This window comes from Drosophila subpulchrella, chromosome 3R (assembly GCF_014743375.2).
Source record: "Drosophila subpulchrella strain 33 F10 #4 breed RU33 chromosome 3R, RU_Dsub_v1.1 Primary Assembly, whole genome shotgun sequence".
NCBI lineage: Eukaryota > Metazoa > Arthropoda > Insecta > Diptera > Drosophilidae > Drosophila > Drosophila subpulchrella.
In genome coordinates, this window is record NC_050609.1 from 2,905,198 (window position 1) to 2,923,440 (window position 18,243).

General features: G+C 40.5%; 3 protein-coding genes across 4 annotated transcripts; 2 read left to right on the top strand and 1 right to left on the bottom strand.

Moving 5' to 3' along the window:
* The first annotated feature begins 276 nt into the window (after nt 1-276).
* LOC119563067 (kelch-like protein 18) lies at nt 277-2,709 on the top strand. The gene is made up of 4 exons (XM_037876281.1): nt 277-476; nt 584-1,437; nt 1,501-1,759; nt 1,824-2,709. The coding sequence occupies exons 1-4, from the start codon at nt 345-347 to the stop codon at nt 2,304-2,306; spliced, it is 1,728 nt and encodes a 575-aa protein (XP_037732209.1). The 5' UTR covers nt 277-344; the 3' UTR covers nt 2,307-2,709.
* A 2,965-nt stretch (nt 2,710-5,674) lies between these two features.
* On the top strand, nt 5,675-17,942 carry LOC119558516 (tachykinins). Of its 2 annotated transcripts, none has more exons than XM_037872017.1 (4): nt 5,675-5,792; nt 15,941-16,657; nt 17,028-17,256; nt 17,407-17,942. In XM_037872017.1, exons 2-4 carry the CDS (start codon nt 15,998-16,000, stop codon nt 17,418-17,420), a joined length of 903 nt encoding a protein of 300 aa, XP_037727945.1. In that variant the 5' UTR covers nt 5,675-5,792; nt 15,941-15,997; the 3' UTR covers nt 17,421-17,942. The 2 variants fall into 2 exon arrangements, with proteins under 2 accessions (XP_037727945.1, XP_037727946.1); XM_037872018.1 differs by having other exon boundaries at nt 17,052-17,256.
* On the bottom strand, nt 7,938-12,596 carry LOC119558505 (beta-galactosidase). Its single transcript, XM_037872012.1, has 5 exons — nt 12,441-12,596; nt 10,243-10,464; nt 9,973-10,187; nt 9,433-9,850; nt 7,938-9,160 (listed from the first exon to the last, which is right to left on the bottom strand). Exons 2-5 carry the CDS (start codon nt 10,461-10,463, stop codon nt 8,101-8,103), a joined length of 1,914 nt encoding a protein of 637 aa, XP_037727940.1. The 5' UTR covers nt 10,464; nt 12,441-12,596; the 3' UTR covers nt 7,938-8,100.
* Nucleotides 17,943-18,243: the final 301 nt, after the last annotated feature.

Genomic DNA, 18,243 nt, shown 5'->3' on the forward strand with positions numbered 1-18,243 from the left:
ATAAAATATTTAATTAATTCAAATAAATAAAGCCCATCAAAACAGAAAATTACATAGAATATTTATGTTTCTTTTTTGTGATTCTTTTTACCTTTTAAAAATCAATCTTAAAATAAAAAAAATGTTTTCTCTATTACCATTTTATAACTATCTTTACTTAACTCATTTTTTTCGTTTTAAGAAACGGTAAATATATTTTTAGTTGTTCATAATTACTAACTATCGTGCCACCCTGAACTATCGATAATATTATCGTTTGTCCCCCACCACCAGCACTGCAGTAAGCAAACAACATTTGGCATCTCTACTGTGTCCTTTATCATTTTTCTTCATCCGCGGAAGTGATGGATTTGAGTGATAATAGCCAACTGGAGGACCAGTACTTTGTCTACAAGCATGATCAGCTGTTCGGCGAGAGCTTCCCGCTTTTCAAGGAGATCCGCCGGATGGGCAAGCTGTGCGATGTCACCCTGAAGGTGGGTGGTCCGAGCCCGAACGGTGCAATCAATCACCCGCAGCTCGGAGATACGGGCATTATCTAGAGTCTAAAAATATATGTATAATGCCATCCGAATTATTGCAGGTTGAAGATCAAACATTCTCCGCGCACCGCGTCGTGCTAGCGGCCACCATTCCGTACTTCTATGCGATGTTCACCAACAACATGGCCGAGAGCCGGATCAAGGAGATCACCATGAAGGAGAGCGCCATCGAACCAAGTGCCCTGGAGAGTCTGATCAACTACGTTTATAGCGGGCAGGTGCGCATCGACAACCAGAATGTGCAGAGCCTGATGGTCGGCGCCTCGTTCCTGCAGCTGTCCAACGTTCGAGACGCCTGCGCCAGCTTTCTGATCTCACGCTTCCATCCGCACAATGTTCTGGGAATCCGCACCTTCGCCGACTCCATGATTTGCCGGCAGCTAATCGATGCCGCCGACAAGTATATTGACCAAAACTTTGCCAAAGTGTCGCAGTCCGAGGAATTTCTGGCCCTGGACTGCGAACAGCTGCTGGAGCTGATGCGCCGGGACGAGCTCAACGTACGCACCGAGGAGGTCATCTTCGAGGCATGTATGAAGTGGGTGAAGTACGCGGAGGATAAACGCTCCGATCTATTCCCCCAAGTACTGGCTGCAGTACGACTGCCACTGCTCTCGCCACAGTTCTTGGCGGATCGAGTGGCACGCGAGGAACTCATTCGATCCTCGCACCAATGCCGTGATCTCCTGGACGAGGCCAAGGACTTTCACCTCATGCCCGAGCGTAGGGGACTGCTGCAAAGCTTCCGCACTCGCCAACGCTCTGGGGAGTTTTTCACCGGACAAATATACGCCGTAGGAGGACTGGCCAGCACTGGGGAATCTGTGAGCACGGTGGAGATATACGATCCCCTCACCAAAAAGTGGAAAATGGGCGAACAAATGTCCATGATGAGGTGGGTGTGGTAGGATCTTATACTCTTCTTCGTTATCGTACTAATTGCCGTATTCTCTGTAAGATCTCGTGTGGGCGTGGCCGTTCTGAATGGCAAGCTGTACGCCTTCGGTGGCTTCAACGGCACCGAACGCCTCTCCACCGTCGAGGTCTACGATCCGCGGAAAAACAAGTGGTCCCAGGGATGTGCCATGCTGTGCAAGCGCAGTGCCGTGGGCGTGGCCGCCCTGGATGACTGTATCTATGTGTGCGGCGGCTACGACGGCGTCACCTCCCTGAATACCGTTGAGGTTTACTACCCCAAGACCAACACTTGGAAGACGGTGAGTCAATTTATACTATAGTTCTCCACAAAGGAAAAAACTGATCTAACTTCTCTATTCACAGGTTGCTCAAATGATGAAGTATCGTTCGGCTGGTGGTGTCACCCAACTGAACGGCTATGTCTACGCTCTTGGCGGTCACGATGGATTATCTATATTTGATTCGGTGGAGCGGTACGACCAGAACGAGGATGTGTGGGTGAAAATGTCGCCCATGCTGAATCGACGCTGTCGGCTAGGAGTGGCTACGCTCAATGGGAAGATATATGTGTGCGGTGGCTACTGTGGGAACTCGTTCCTACGCTCTGTCGAGTGCTACGAACCGTCGACCGACACCTGGAAGCTGGTGACGCCCATGAATTGCAAGCGATCGCGAGTGGCCCTGGCCGCCAACATGGGCAAACTGTGGGCCATTGGCGGCTATGACGGCGAGTCAAATTTGTCCACCGTCGAGGTGTACGACCCGGAGACCGATAAGTGGACCTTTATGCCGCCCATGTGCGCCCACAGTGGCGGCGTTGGAGCCGGGGTCATACGGATCGAGTAACCCGCTCGGTGTGCCTGCCAAATCCGTTTCTCTAGCCACTCTCGTCTTAGGTAATTTATGTGAATTGAAATGATGTAGTCTAGCCTAGATACGATTGTTGAGTGTAACCAAGCTTTAGCGGCACCTCGTGGGCCGCCTCGTGTGCAACTCAGCTCAGCTCCTTCAGCTCTGTCAAAATTGTTCATGTATTACTCACGGTTCTTTAGTGTTTGTCATTCCAGTTATGTAATTGTTTAGTTTCTACGCCTAGCCTTAAATACTCACTAACATTTTAATTCTTCAAATAAAAACATGTTATGCATGTTCTGTGAAAATTCATTTATTGTTTGCCCTTTTTATGAAATTGTAATTAATGCGCGACTAGGTAGCTCAATAAAACGTTGTCGAGAATTTAAATTTAAAATAGATAGAATTTTATTACCTTAATCGAATCAGGCAACCAAACTAAAATATTTAATTCAATTTTATTGAAAAAACAACAAGAACCCATACTTTGAATACTCTGCGAAACTATTTGGTTTCTGTCAAGTATACATCTGCAAGTCTCGTCAAAACTTTCAAAAGAAAATATCAAATACCAGCAATATTATAATTATAAAACCCTTAAATAATGTTAATTTTTATTAGATTAGTTCGAAATATCGGAACAGCTGTCTTGAGAACAAATAATAATTCATCTATTCTATAGAAAAGGTAGTTAAAAAGTTGTCTATTACTTTTTTACCGTTTTCACACTCCCTTTGCCGGTTTCGAAATTCGTTCGTCGCATAAATCAATTGTGTTTCGACCATCCATATGGGCGGCGGATACGTTTTATTTGCACAATAATAAATGGTTGACAAATAACAAAGCAATCTGAACGAACAAAAAAATGGGAAATGTTGCGAGGGCAGCGTAATCAGTTTATTGCCAATAATAAAGTGCGATTTTTTATTTTATGCAATCAAGCATAATTTTTCGTGGTACGTAAAACTATTATTAAAAAAGGCTAATATTATGGCAATTAAATATTTAGGTCCAAAGAGGTGTCCGAAGTTAATGTTATTATACAACAAAGCTACCCTTAGTTGGTAATGTTGATTTAGATTATGTTTAAGCCTTAAAGTCTAGAAAACGTATGAAAGAGTTGAGATACTTTTTGTTTAGCGAGCGGATGTTGAAAAGGTCCTTAGTTAATTAAAAAAGTTTATTGTATAATATAGTTTTGATTTCTAACTTATGGGAGGATATAAATTATTGTCAATCCACTAGAAAAGCTATAAGTTATCCCATATTTTTAAAAGTCATCTGATTATTCCTTGAGCATTTCGAAACCATCGACTGCCCCTCGTCGCGACTCGGTCGTGTTGTGTCTGTTTGTAAACCTCCCACGCTCGGAATGCAATTTTAAATTCAATTTGCACCACCTGCTCAAAGTGCAGCGGCAGCAGAACAATTTCCGAGCAACAGGTGGCAAAACCGCATCCAAAAATATTGACTAACGAAAGCAAAACAAAATCAATTTGCTGTCTATCACTGACCCATAAAATGCCATCCGCCGCAAAAGGGCCATAATCCAATCAATCGCGCACTTAACGTCCATATTCCCCAGTTATCAGCTGGTTCCAGTTCCAGCAATGGAGGACCTTATCTGGTCTCTGGTCCCGATTTCCAATACCCAATAGCCCCGGCTATTTGCACAAGCGAAAGGGCTTTGCGGCGGCGGTCTTATTTGATTTCGATAATCAAATCACTAAATTGCTTGTCTATCGTTGGGCAATTTTATTTTAATTAAATGCTAATTATGTTTACCAAAATGGCCGCGGCAACAAATATTTGCTGCGTCAATTGTAGTGAGTGGGAGTTTACCAGCGAACGATTTCGTTTAGTTGGAAAACGTGCTAATTGAACGAGGGTGAGGAATTGGCTATTTTGCTGCCCCGAAATCAGTTGCAATTTAAATGCAAATTTTTAGCGGGCACTGTACACTGTAACTTTTACTACTCAATTGGGCGGAAAAGCGGAAGGAAATCTCGTCAGTAAGGATGTGCAGATAAGATGGGGCAAGCAGGAAGCGGCGGTGTGCATCCACGTTTAATTTTAGACCGAAAAACTGGCGCTGTAGTGGCTGCTGCAAGTTGCAACAAGCTGGCCCCCGGATGTGTGGCATCCACTTGGCCTTTCCGAGTGGCGCACGGGTGTCGCGGGTGTGGCGGGAGTCTTATCTTGAATGCCGCGACCTCGCCTCAAGTGCATTGTTGATGGTCGCGGCCCGTTTAAATCTGGCAGAAACAACTTTTCCGGCTCAGCCTGTGACGCATTTGAGATAACACCGCTTTTCCGCTTTAAATTTTATTCAAAGTGATTGATCGGTGGCAATTAGGGACATCACTTAGTACTGAAAGGTAAGACACTATAGTAAATATCCAAGTATATTCTTTTAATTTGAATTATTACAAGAATTTAAACTGGTTTCTTTAATAAAACAGGGAATAAAGAAAAAGTATTGATGAACATGTTAAGGCATTTCTTACACTGTTTTTAAATAGCAAATAAAATATTTAAAGTTATAAAATACTACGGTGGCAGCACTTGAATATTTAAACAGTGCCCACTTACACGAGTTCTTAAAAAAAGTTCCTTATTTCTTTGTTTATAACTTTTTTTGAGAAGGTTTTTTTGACTTTGTGTGATATTTTATTGTATTTTTTTGAAGTGCCCCAAATTGTTATTTTTTTATATAACAATTTACGCATATTTTAAAAATATATTTCTTTTTTACCCCGTGGTTAAGGACAATCGTTTTGTTTGCTTTGCAGGTGGCATATGGAAATAATTTTAATTACAAATTTTTTGGACAAATAGCCAGGGCGAAATCAACAAAATGCATAATTTTTGTTTGGGCATTTCGCATGCATAAGGTAAATCATAAATATTGAAATAAAAAACCAAAAACAAAATGAGTGAGGAAAAAGAGAAAACAGAAATCGAAATTAAAATTTCTTTATACACGGCCTCTCTGCCAGTTGGCCAGTTGGTCGTCATTTCACTTTACTTTCTCCTTTTTTTCGCATTGCCTTTTCGCAATCGCCTACTTTTTGCATATGTTTTATTCACATATGCAAACAGAGTTTCCGTTCAATTCAATTGCTCGGCGAGGAGGCAATTTTTTATTCCACGGTGAAGTGGCGGCCGCATAAAAGAGCACACACCCACAACGGCACACACACAGCCACACCTCGTATCGCTTCAGATTCTATTCGACCAATTGTTGATATGCACGAGCACCCACTCACACACTCGTACCAGCCGAGGGGCCTTCGTGTCCTGCCGGTCGGCTTCCTGTTTCGGCTTTATCCTTCTGCAGCTTTTATAAAGGGCCGTTGTCGCTTCGATCTGTCGCTCAGTTGTTGCATACTTCTCGGCGCGTTCGTTACGTGAGCAGTTCAAAAGAGATAAGATACAACTGAAAGTGAAAGATATTTCCAAAGCAGATTGGACTTATTTGTAAGTGAGCTTTCGTAAATTATTTCCATTTCTGTTTAATATATTTGAATTTATTTATTATATTTAATATATATATATTATATTATTTAATTATATTTAAATGATTTATATAACTTTACCAAAAAAAAAGTTATATTTTTGGAAAGTGGTTCTACACAAGATTAAAAACGTGAATTAGGTCAGTGTTCTGGAATTATTATTGAAAAAATATTTTTATTTTGAGTGATTTTTCTTTTAACATTTTCTTAAAGACTCTAGAATGATTTAAATTAGTTTATAAAACTGAATAATATTTTTCAAAATCTTAAATACTTAGGAAATACAATTATACATTTATTCTTTTTATCTTTAAACGTGCAATTAAAAAAAGTATCTCTGGAAAAATACAATGCAATTGTCAAAAAATAAAGTGGAAAGCAAAACATTTAAAATTTTATGATTCAGAGTGTTTAGTGCAATAACTCTGCTTGTGTATCAGATTTAATATCCTATTTGATCTCACGGGTCTGCTTAATATCATCAACAAGTTTTTATGACAACGCATTTGACCATCTCACCATTAAACTTCCTGGGGGTTTTCATTACGACCCAATTTAAAGAGGGTAAAAAGGAACTTTTCTTCTTCATACTCGGTGATTTCCCACTTTAAAGCAGTAGTTTATTTGATTTATTGCTAGAAACAAAATGTCTCTCCATTTGTTGATGTTTCCTGTGACAACGTGTTAATTCAGCTGATTAGCTGACAAGATCCTTACAAGAATTGGGTGATAAAAACACACTAGCAAACTTCTTGGGAACTTTCAAAGTCAAGTTCCTTTTGTTTTACATATTTTGGTTCGGCGAGAGCAGAAACATTGTTTATAGAGGATGGCCATCATCAATTGACAGCCGGCGGCCAAAGCTAATAAAAAGCAACATCAATGCCGGGGTCCAGATTCCGAAATGGGTTTGGGATGAGATGGGATGGGATGGGAATAGCACACATGCGGTGGCAGCACGCAATGCCATCCCATTTGGAAAAGCACTATCCCAAAAAGACTCTGGGATGATGGACTGGGTGGCCACGGGTGACATGAGGCGGCGCTTTAAAACTGCCCCTGGGTCTTAACTTGTTTTATGTCAACTTGGACAACGAGAACAGGGCAATTACAGCATGTGTAGCCAGCAAATACACAAATACTTGAGTTGCAGCTGCGCCTAAAAGATCCTTTAAAATGTAAGCCACTGCATGCGAGTGTGTGAGCCAGGACTAATTAACTCGGCCAACAACTGTAGCTGCCGGACTCATTACGACAACAAGAGATGGCCAAGTGGGGAGTGATTCTCTGGCCCGGAACACTCCGGGTAATGGGGCTCCGAAGTAGCAACGTCTTTTCTAGGTAGGCAATGTATGTAGGTAAATATTATATTACTGTTTTAAGGCATTTTGAGATAAGTAATGTTCTTCGGAACTATTAATTCTTTGATTTAGTATAATTATAAAAGTGGAAAAGTAATAAATTGGTAACGTTTTCTGAAGTTATAATTAGGAAAATTAAAAAAAAAGTATGCATTTTGAAATCGAATGTTGAAAAATCAAAATTACAACACATTTGAAAACTCTAAACCCTTGTTAAGTTTATCCATGTTTGGAATCCATTATTTTTATAATAGGTAAAAATATTGAAGAGAGAAAAATGAAGAATTTAAATAACAATTGGAAACGATTTTAGTAACATTGAAAAATAAAATATCCCAAAGTCATAACACTCCTAAAAACCTTTAGAAAAACCCTTGCTTGTTTATATTAACTTATATTTCACCGAACAATACCCCAAGATCCAAAACATTCAATCATTTATAAATAAACATAAGTAATCCAACATGCTTAGGGGCAACTTCTTTAGAAACGAAAAATCCTAAATGGAAAAAGGTGGGGGATTTTGTTACTGTCATAAAAAACTTTTTAGCTACCTAAAATGTAACGAACCAAGACGCGGCTCCATTTTCGACCCGCCTTTGACTTACGACTCATCATCAGCGCATTTCAGTGGATTTCAATTTCAATCATTAGGGATTAATTTGGCCGAGGCACAAAGGTCACACATGCCCGACCCTCCACGCTCCATCCGTGTTTCACATATGCCCCCACGGCTTTAATGAGTCTTTTACAAAAGGGATAACGAGGCAGACAGGACGCGTCCGTCTCGGAGTCGCTTTAATGTCTCACAAAGAACTTAAACCGCATAAATTTACATTTAGATCTACATTAACGAATGATGCATGGTGTATATAATGTATGGCGATGGATGCACGAAAGTCCTTAGGCCTAAACGGTTCTGGCGTTCAGTATGGGGGTGTCCCGGAAGTGCAGCTCCTGTGAGGTGGGTGTCTGCTGGTACTCCACCACCACTAGACGATTGGAGCCCACCTTAAGAACCGGAGCGGGAACATACAGGGTGACCTGCGGTCCCACCAGGGGCCAATATCTACCAAGATTCTCGCCATTCACAAAGACAATGCCCTTGCCCCAGCCAGACATGTCCAGATAGGTGTCCGCCAGGTCCGCCTCCTTCTGGATGTCCAGCTGACCATAGTAAATGGCCGGACCCGTGCGCAGCATGGTCCGCAGCTTCTTCAGCTCTTGGAAGCCCTGACGGGCTGCCTCATCCGACTGGGTAATGAGCTGCTCCAGGTTGTCGTACGACTCCAGCGGAAACTGGGTCATGTTCCAGTTGCTCAGCACCTGCTTATCCAGCCGCACGTCCCGCAGGATTCCCTTGAAGTCGTTGAGCTGACGACCATAGTTGAGGCGACCCTGGTTCTCCACGATGATCTGAAGTCTCCGCCCAGCACTTGCACTCAGGGGCAACTCAAAGACAGGTGTTTCCCTGGCCAGAATACCAACAAACTCCCCGTCCACATAGACATAACCTCGATCAGCCACTCCGGGTACGTTGAGTATACTCGGATCCCGCTGGAAGCTGGGCAACCAGGTCTCGTAGAGCACCAAACCGGAGTACTGTCCCAAAGCCTCGAAGCTCTTTGGCTTAGTGGCCTGAACGAATCCTGTCGAGAGACGTGATCTCGCCTCCGGGGAGAGCAGACTGCAACAGCTAGTCAGCCGCACAGTTCCGTAGGATCGCTTGGGAACGGGTGCGGGAACTGGTTGATCGGGCAGGGGCAGATAGCGGGCGATAATACGACGCAGGGCCTGGTACTTGGGCGTGGGATCCCCCGCCTCCGTCATGGGTGCATCGTAGTCGTAGCTGGTTATGTCCGCCATGTAGTTCCCGGGTCCTATCTCATTGGCTCCAGCCGTAAAGCCGAAATTAGTTCCGCCGTAGAACATGTAGAAGTTGACACTGGCACCATTGTCCAGCATGTTTCTAGAAGGTAAATAAAGAAATAAATAAAGAAGAAGATAATAAATAAGCTGTTCTATATCTATTCTACATAATCATGTCGAATGATAATTGATATCATCCCTAAAACATCCGTTTACCACGATTTTAGTATATACAGCTACAAATTGTTTTTGATAAACAATAAATCTACTTAAGTCTACAACAAAGTTAAGTTCTTTGTAACCCCGTTTTATGAAGAAGGGTTTAAAAGCATACGAAAGTTTTTTAAAGAAAAATCCAAGTCTTAAACTTACATAAAAGTGGAAGTAATTGATCGCGTGCTGACATTGGCCATAGGTTCGGTCCAATGGGTTAACCAACCGGGATAATATTCGGCATTGACCAGCGGACCCTTGGGCTGGTACCTCCTTAACTTGGCCCAAACGGGCTTGAGATCGTTAGTGGCTCCGAAGTCCATGGTGGCCAGGACACCCTCGATTTTACCACAGCGCAACACACTGGGTCCGTCGTTGGTAAAGAGCACCGCATGACCTTTGACATGGCTCTCGGTCTCATCGCGAATCCAGTTGCGGTAATTGAGATCGCAGGCAAAATAGGAGCCATATTCGTTCTCCACCTGAACCATAATAATGGGTCCACCATTTCCATATAGATATTTGGACATCTTGGCAAACAGTTGGTGATACCAAATGCGCACTTCACTTAGGTAATCTTTGGGAAATAGAGAGTTAATTACTTAGTTCGGCAGAGTCTTAATTACAATTTTGTTGGAAAAAAGCTGTACCTAATTACAAAGGTTTTTTTCTAACTTAAATATACATTTAATTACTTACTGACATCTGCTGTGCGGAGTTGAATCCCCGGGTATTTGTTGAGCAGCCAGTAGGGAAAGCCTCCCATATCACGCTCCGCACAAATATACGGACCCGGACGAAGAATGACCAGCAGATCCTCACCCACAGCCAGACGTATAAAATGCTCTAGATCGGCAATTCCACTCCAGACGTAAACGCCATCACGAGGATTGTGCAGTGACCATTCCACATAGCTAGTAGTTATTCGAAATATTACTATAAGACTTGTATATCCCAGAAATGACTTACGTAGTCACCGCATTGAGACCCGCGGCTCTCATGGTCCTCAGATGCCGCTGCCAGGTGGCTGGATGTGCACGGAAGTAGTGAAAGGAACCCGCAATAAATCGAAAGGATTTTCCATCCTTCAGGAACTGATCGTTTTCGTAGTCTATTGCGAAAGTTCGATTTCCTGAAACCGCTCCGAGCAGCGAGAAAAGTGCCACCAGGCCCACCAGGCAAAACTTCATTCTGCGATTCAGACAGTATATAAGGAATGGGTTTCATATCTATTAATTTAGGTTAAGCATGGAATGCTGATTACAACTAAAAGTTGTAAAAAGTTAAACGTACGAAAAACCCTTATCAAAAAATATATAACTTTCTTTAGTCAATAACGAATAACTTATTTAACTTATAGCCCCATTTCTATTATTTTGTGCTAGCTTTATATTGTATTGGTATGTTTATCTTGTCAGTTCATAGTTACAATTTAAGCATTGATACTGCTACACAAAATAATTATAAAGTTATCTATTATTACGTTTGGTTAGCTTCAATAGCACCAAGAAATAATTTAGCCTCAAGTGATAGCAACGGTGGAAAGCAGTGAAACCATCATCAAAACAATTTGAAAGACGTTTAGATTAAAAACACACAATAAAAGTAAAAAATCCTTAAAAACTACTTTATGAGACAGTGGCAAAAAATCCATCCAAATTAGTTATTAAACGCAAGGGATGTCATGTGTGCATAATTAACTTAATTTCATAAAGTGTTCTGTTATCCCTATTTCCAGACCCGGTGTTTTTCTTCCGGCTAGTATAAAGTCTTAACCCGTTCCGCTTCCTAGTGATTCAATCTAAATCATCTCGGAAAATCAGCTCGGCTCAGTTGAGTTCAACGCAGTGCAAAGCTTGTCTCGTTTCAGCTGAGATGTTTCAATTGAAGTTCACGGCTCAATTGCTTAGTGACAACAAAACGATATAATCTTTTGTTTGTTTTGCTTATGAATCGTTTCAAATTAATTCCATTTACCCAGACCCTCCCGAACTTCTTGAAGGGAGCTCGTTTTTTGGTCTGTGGCTGCATTCCCATCGGGTCTCGTTAATTAATGCAAGCTCAGCATAAGTCAATTATTTAATACGGAATCTCGGGGCAGAGTAGAATTTCACAAACTTTTGTATCTCCACAGCAGCTGTTCGGCAATAATAATGGATTGTTATTCCAGCTTTCGGGCACTATACTATGAGTTCATTCTTATCGGCAAAATATTTTTTCTTCGCTTCAACGTCTTCATTTTATGCGATTTGACATATGTATGCTACGTGTGTTTGTGTTTTATTTTTGTTCTCGATGCGGATTCATTTAATTACTTAGAACTGTTGAACATTTTTGCAAGCAACATAATGTATAATCTGCCCAAGAAACATATATTTTTGAAATTCAGCATCCTGACTGGCATTTATTTATAAGCTTTTTCTGTTTGACAAAGTTTATTATTTTGTAGTTCAAACTTTTTTAAAATGTTATAATTGACTAATTTTGACACAGAGTTCATTGTATTTTATATTCTGACCTATTCCAATGACTCAAAACGTGCAACTGAAAACCCTATAAGGCCTTACAATTTGTATTAGGAGACCTGCTTAACTAATCAAAATATTAAGATGAATTGATTTGATTGTCATAAAAGAACAAATATTTTATATATTTACTCTCGACTGTGATTTCCATATTGTGATTCCCTCCTTCTTATCTTCAGATGATTCTTAAAACGATCGTAAAGTTCAACCCCGATAACCCACCTTTATTTACCAAATGATCTGTGAAATGCAAGCCCTGATAGTGCAATTAACCTTTTATAAATATATATCCAACAAAACCAACGCCTTTTACAGTTACCCCAGTTACAAATTGAAATATTTAACAGAACCAAAGGGAAAATCAGAACGGGAACGCTAACGAGGGCTCAAGTTGAGCCCAGTACATTTTAGGCATCTGACCTAAATAGATTATTTTGCAGGCCCCATACCTAAGCTACAACACAATTTTATAAAGTTGGGACCCCGCTGCGTGTTCGACTTGACTTTACTGACAATATGGTTCTTTTTATGAAAAGGAGAAAGCTCCAATTATTAGAAAATGAATTCAAAAACCCTGCTGATCAAGCTTCCATTATTCTAAAAGCCTGCTTATCGAACTTCAATTATTCAGATGACACTCACCTGGGTGACTGCAACTACACGCAGTGAAAGAAGTATTCTGCTTTTGCGTGTATTTAGAGCAACGAGCAAATAAAAACACGGAATGCGATCGCGATGGTTAGAGGAAAGAAAGTGCGCCAAGTGTTCCGCTTCAAGTCTGAATTCAAACTGATCGTGCGTTGAGCAGAAATCCCAATTAAGTGCACTGCAGAACTGAGAACCGCGGCTGGCAACATGAGTCCAAAACAATTTGTTGGGGAACATTTCGCTGAACAGGCTAAAAAACAAGTTGCGTGGAGTGCTGAAAAAAACTATCAGCAAATTGTACAAAGTAAAAATCATTATTATATTTAGTATTTGAGGAAGACAAAAAATATAATCTACTCATTAATGTTAATCAATAATATATATGTATTAAATTTAGGTATTAACAAACAAGTATGGCGTATTTTGATATGGTCAAGTATTGGACACTTTTGATCCATGTAAAGAAACTCGAACAGATTCTTGATCAAGATACATTGGAAAGTAGTTGGTCAAAAGATTTCACGTAAAAAGCTTTTAGGATTCAATAATGCATTAAGTTTAAGCTAGCTTGATATGCACTTTGATAATACTATAATAATAATTTTAAGCCCTTTTATATTGGTTTTTCCAATGATATATTATATATTTTCAAATAGCAGCCCTATGACCTTTTGTATTGAGGTTGTATTTGCATCAATCGAGAGTTTTCCAATATCCCATAGACCTTAGGCATTTTGAAGTCGTTTCCGAATAAAATTAATGTAAATTTATTTAGAATCCACACGCATGTTCCGATGCCGGTGGAAATTCAGAATTGGGCTGCAGCTGCTAGTAAAACAGGGAGTCGATTTAGAAATACAGTCACGCCTCATTTTTTATGCATTAACTGTGTGAGTGTTTGCTTTGGCCTAAACTCTTGCTCCGTGGCATGCAAAATAGGGTGACATGTGAATGCAGCCGCAGGCAATTGGCCAAAATGTGAATTTCCATGTTGTTTTATTATTAATTTCATACTTTTCTGCGTTTCTGCTGGGCTTGTGATTCAGTCCGTCTGTTCTTGGGTCACATTCCGTAGGCTAATGGACCCGTATTACCCGCCCACCGAAAAAAGGCCCACACGCAAACCCATCTGCTGAAAGAAGAGCACACAATGTGTTGGCCAAAATGTAAATCTAGATGTGGGAATCCTTGGCACGTCTTTAATCTCACACGCCTGTCGGCAGTTTAAAGTGTCCTTTGGGATGCACACACACTCCGAGGAAGTCACACACACACACACACGTTTTGGGATAGAGAGTGGCCTACACAGACAATTAGACAACAGACATGGCCAAGTTAACAGCTTATCCGCAATCCGCATTAGGGTAGCGGAGGGAGTGGAGCCCGGACTTCTAGTACAGCTCCATTGTACAACTGCCTGCTGTCAGCCCAATGTCCTGATGTCCTGCCAGGACGTGCCCTGATGAGCCGGGCCAGGTAGCTCGAAAACCGGAAGCCCGCCACATTTGCACGCTGTTAATTTTGCAGCAGCAAACTTTAGAGGCATTAGTTGGACACTGCACAGTGGGATTGGAAGTCCATTGAAAATTTCTTGGATTCACTTAAATAGTACATATATTTAAAAACAATTCCCAACCCCAACCTTTGATCAATTCTTCACAAATTCTTATCTTAAAATATTTTTTTTATCTTAAATTTATAAGTAATATTAAGTTTCTTAAATATTTGTTGTAATTTTTACAATTAAATTGATCTTTTTTTTCCACATCCCACTGTACCTTTAAAGTTCTACCCACATGTTTTGATACTTTGACATTTTTGGTCCATTCCTCTGCTCGTTGATATTATAAATTCAGCTTTAAAAAGCAGGAAACTTTCGGGTCTTTGTCACTCAAGCTCCACTCTAACTGGAAGCAAACAGCGTTGCATGGAGGCTTCGTAATCATAACAGTGATGGGGCTTAAGTGCCGACCAACCTGTTGATTGTGGCAAACTCATCATCAATGCAATTCAAATTCATTTTGCTAAGTTCAATTGAATTGCTTCTGCTCTTTTCCACTCGAAGCGGCAATGTTTGCTTGTTTGCGGTTGACGCCGCCGGTGGCAATCAATTGAATTACATGTCTGTTGTTTCCTGCGCGCATCGTTAGACGTCGCCACAGTTTTTACATCTATTGCTCCTGTTGCAGGTTCCACAGCCGCTTCGACACCATTTCCATTTTCCCTCTGGTTTTACCCATCGGGCCAGGGGCGTTTGCATGCCAATTTGACTTTACAAGGCGTGGCATAATCGAGCGTGGCGTCAACTCGTTAGAGATACTTGCGGCTGGGGATGCTGCACTTGGAACTGAACAGGGAAAAAATCTTCTATCTAACATAGAACATGAGAAATTATAAAAAAATTTTATCGAAATAAAATTAGTATTTGAATTGTTCATTGCTTTTAATCAACTATATGACATTTTCCATAACTAAGCTTTACCCAAAATCAACTTATCAAAAAGTCATTCATTTTGGTCTGTTTTCTGATCCGCATGCTAAACTAAAATTAAGTAGGTTTTAAAAAAGACTGTAAATTTAAAGCTTAAGCCCTACTTTTACTTTAGCATGCAGACGTGAAAACAGCCCCTTAATTTTTCAAATATATTACGATAAAGGTGTTTCATGCTAAAGTAAACTTAAAATTCCTAAGTGTAGCTTCCTGCAGATCTCCCTATGTGTTTGCATTTGGGGCTATAAATTGCAACATCAGCAACCGTTACATTTGCACTCGATTGCATCTCGCCAAACAAGCAGCCACCAAATGTGTTTGGATATTTCCACAGAAGTGTTCACAAGACTAAGTAATGCTAGATAGAATTGAAGTTCAGACACAATATGAAAATACGATCTTTTTTTTATTGCCATTTAATTAGAACTTAAATAAAAGAAAAATTGAGTTATCTATCAAAAAACTATATTATACCATAGGAATTGTTGGAACTTGTATAGTTTTCGGTTCTATGGCAATGCCCTCATGCCAGTTGAAACCATCCGCTTTTACTGCCAAGCCCCTTAACCCACTCATGCCCCTAGAACACGAACACAAAAAGGTCAAGTAGACGCCGCCACAGGGAATTTGTGAGTCTAAGTGCACTAAAGCAAGTATATGCAAAAAAAAAGAAAAATCAAAACAAACAAAACAGGAAATGAAATGGAAAACATTTTTGAGGGGCTTCTTTTTATATGCTTTTTTACCTTTTGGTATGTGAATGTTTTGCAATGTGAACAATTAAAAACAAGTTCCTTCAAATATATTTTGTTATTGATTTTCCCTTTTGTTATGTTAGCCGTTTAAAATTTTAATCTGACTCCAATGTAATATTTTTAGTTTTGTTTGAAGAGGCAATTTTTTGTATCCCAAAAATACATTAAAGTAATTTTACAAAATGATCCTATTTTGGTTATTGAATAAGTATAAATGGTAATATTTTTCACCCATTCCTTTTCTGTAGTTTGCTTTTCCAGCAGCGCATTGAGTATCACGCCCGCCTAAAAGCTCGCTACGTCCAATGCGCACTCAAAGCGGTTTGATAGCGGTGGCGCTAGTGCTGCTGCTCTTGCTGACGGCACCTTCCAGTGCGGCGGATGCGGAGACGGAGTCCTCCGCCAGTCCTTTGCCACCTGGCGATGAGCCACCACGCAGAGTGGTGAAGCGGGCGCCCACGTCCAGCTTCATCGGGATGCGGGGCAAAAAGGACGATGAGCGGGACACGTCGGAGGGTAATTGGCTGGGATCTGGACCCGAATCTGGGCCGGATCCCTTGGACTACGCCGACGAGGAGGCGGATAGCTACTACTCCGAAAACGGGCGGCGGCTCAAGAAGGCTCCGCTGGCCTTTGTCGGCATGCGCGGCAAGAAGTTTATCCCGATTAATGCCCGCCTGAACGACGTTCTGCAGAATTTGGAGGAGGAGCGACTGCGGGAAAGCCTGTTGCAGGACTTCTTCGAGCGGATAGCGGGTGATAGATCTGCGGTGGGCAAGCGGGCTCCCACAGGATTCACGGGCATGCGGGGTAAGCGTCCCGCTCTGCTGGCCGGAGACGATGATGCGGAGGCGGACGAGACCATGGAACTGCAGCAGAAGAGGGCGCCGGTCAACTCCTTCGTGGGGATGCGCGGCAAAAAGGATGTCTCCCACCAGCACTACAAACGGGCAGCTCTGTCAGAGGTAAGTCGACTTACCATGCAAGTACAGTGGTCTCTCCAGATGAACTTTAATCTATCAATACTATTGAGATACCAAAAATATGATAGAAAAATTTCTGAATGATGTAATAACGTAGATAGATTTTTAGTTTGGTTTACAATTATATTGGAGTGTTAAATACTTTTAAAAGAATAATGCATTTAGGGTAATCCAATTATTAACACATTCGTATTACACGCCTCCTTAAAAATCAGAGAAATGTTGATCTTAAAATTGTAGATCCCTATATATTAAAATAATCGATTGCAATCTGTTTATCAAGTTAGTTCATAAAAGAGACCATTGTTCTGCTGACCCCTCTTAAATGATTTGAAGATCTAATAGCCTCCAGTTGTGGCACAATTTCTTTAAAAAGTCCTACGACTTGAGGGGCAAACAGCAGCGCTTCGCAGACTTTAACAGCAAATTTGTGGCAGTGCGGGGAAAGAAAGGCGATCTGGAGGGAAACGGCATCGGGAACGAGGAGATCCATCAACAGGCTTTTGGACATCCATGGCTCTATCTCTGGGGAGAAAAGCGGGCGCCCAACGGATTCTTAGGCATGCGAGGCAAACGGTCAGGTAATACCTTAGTCTTAAACCATATATTTCTCATAAAGTAAATAAAATAAATTGCTCATTGTATTGGGTATTTTTATTTTTAACTAATTCTAATATATTTAACTAATTCAATCAATTCTTTATATTTATTTGTTTGTTTCATTCACACAGCACTTTTCGAGTAGACATCGTTGAATGATTCTAATGATCTTGATGGAAGTTCCTCTTAGAGCTACGACACTAGGAAAAGAGTAGATGGATGGACGCTGGGGACCGGGAGAGCAGATATGGAAACAGAACGGATTACATGAGTGTTTCAAATAATCGCTGGGCTGGAGATTATTTCAAACACGGACACACAAAAATAAACACCGATAAGATTTGCTCTGTTAGTTGACACAACATTTCAGCTTAATGTAAAACGAGACTTGCAAATAATGTTTTGTATATTTAATTGGAATTGAATGATGCTTCAAGGATTGAGTGGGTTCAATTTTACTATTTGCATATCTATGTGTAAACTTTTAATCAAAATTATAAAAAACATTAAACTAGAACAAATTGTAAAGCACAAGATAAACAGAAAAAAGGGGAAACATTTATTTATTTTCAAAATACATCTACGTATACAACAGATATATACACCTACATAAATAGCACAAATAAATATTGTAAATAATGAATAAATATTTATTTCAAAAACTAAAGTGAATGATTTTTTTTGTAGAAAGGGTTTTCTGAGTTTCAAATAGCCATGCTTCACTTTCTTTTTGATGGGGTCTTCGGAAAGGTGAGTCATCTGATACTGACTAAAATCAAAACAATGAGCATTTAAAAACAAGAAAACAATAAAGTCTTCTCACAATTCTTAGAATTTTAATTTAAACTACACATGTACCTACAAGCTGAAATCTTATTTATACAAAACAATAAACTCCGAACGGAACAGTTTCAAAATATAAGCAGACTCCTAATAAGGTAGCCCAGACCCGAGTGTCCACAGACCAG

Excerpts from the sequence above, each read along its gene's own strand:
- LOC119563067 (XM_037876281.1), top strand. The coding sequence starts at position 345 with ATGGATTTGAGTGATAATAGCCAACTGGAGGACCAGTACTTTGTCTAC. Across the intron at positions 477-583 it reads TGTGCGATGTCACCCTGAAG|GTTGAAGATCAAACATTCTC; the intron begins GTGGGTGGTCCG and ends GAATTATTGCAG. Across the intron at positions 1,760-1,823 it reads AGACCAACACTTGGAAGACG|GTTGCTCAAATGATGAAGTA; the intron begins GTGAGTCAATTT and ends CTCTATTCACAG.
- LOC119558505 (XM_037872012.1), bottom strand. The coding sequence starts at position 10,463 with ATGAAGTTTTGCCTGGTGGGCCTGGTGGCACTTTTCTCGCTGCTCGGA. Across the intron at positions 9,851-9,972 it reads ACTCCGCACAGCAGATGTCA|ATTACCTAAGTGAAGTGCGC; the intron begins GTAAGTAATTAA and ends TATTTCCCAAAG. Across the intron at positions 9,161-9,432 it reads TCAATTACTTCCACTTTTAT|AAACATGCTGGACAATGGTG; the intron begins GTAAGTTTAAGA and ends TTTACCTTCTAG.
- LOC119558516 (XM_037872017.1), top strand. The coding sequence starts at position 15,998 with ATGCGCACTCAAAGCGGTTTGATAGCGGTGGCGCTAGTGCTGCTGCTC. Across the intron at positions 16,658-17,027 it reads AACGGGCAGCTCTGTCAGAG|TTGTGGCACAATTTCTTTAA; the intron begins GTAAGTCGACTT and ends AATAGCCTCCAG.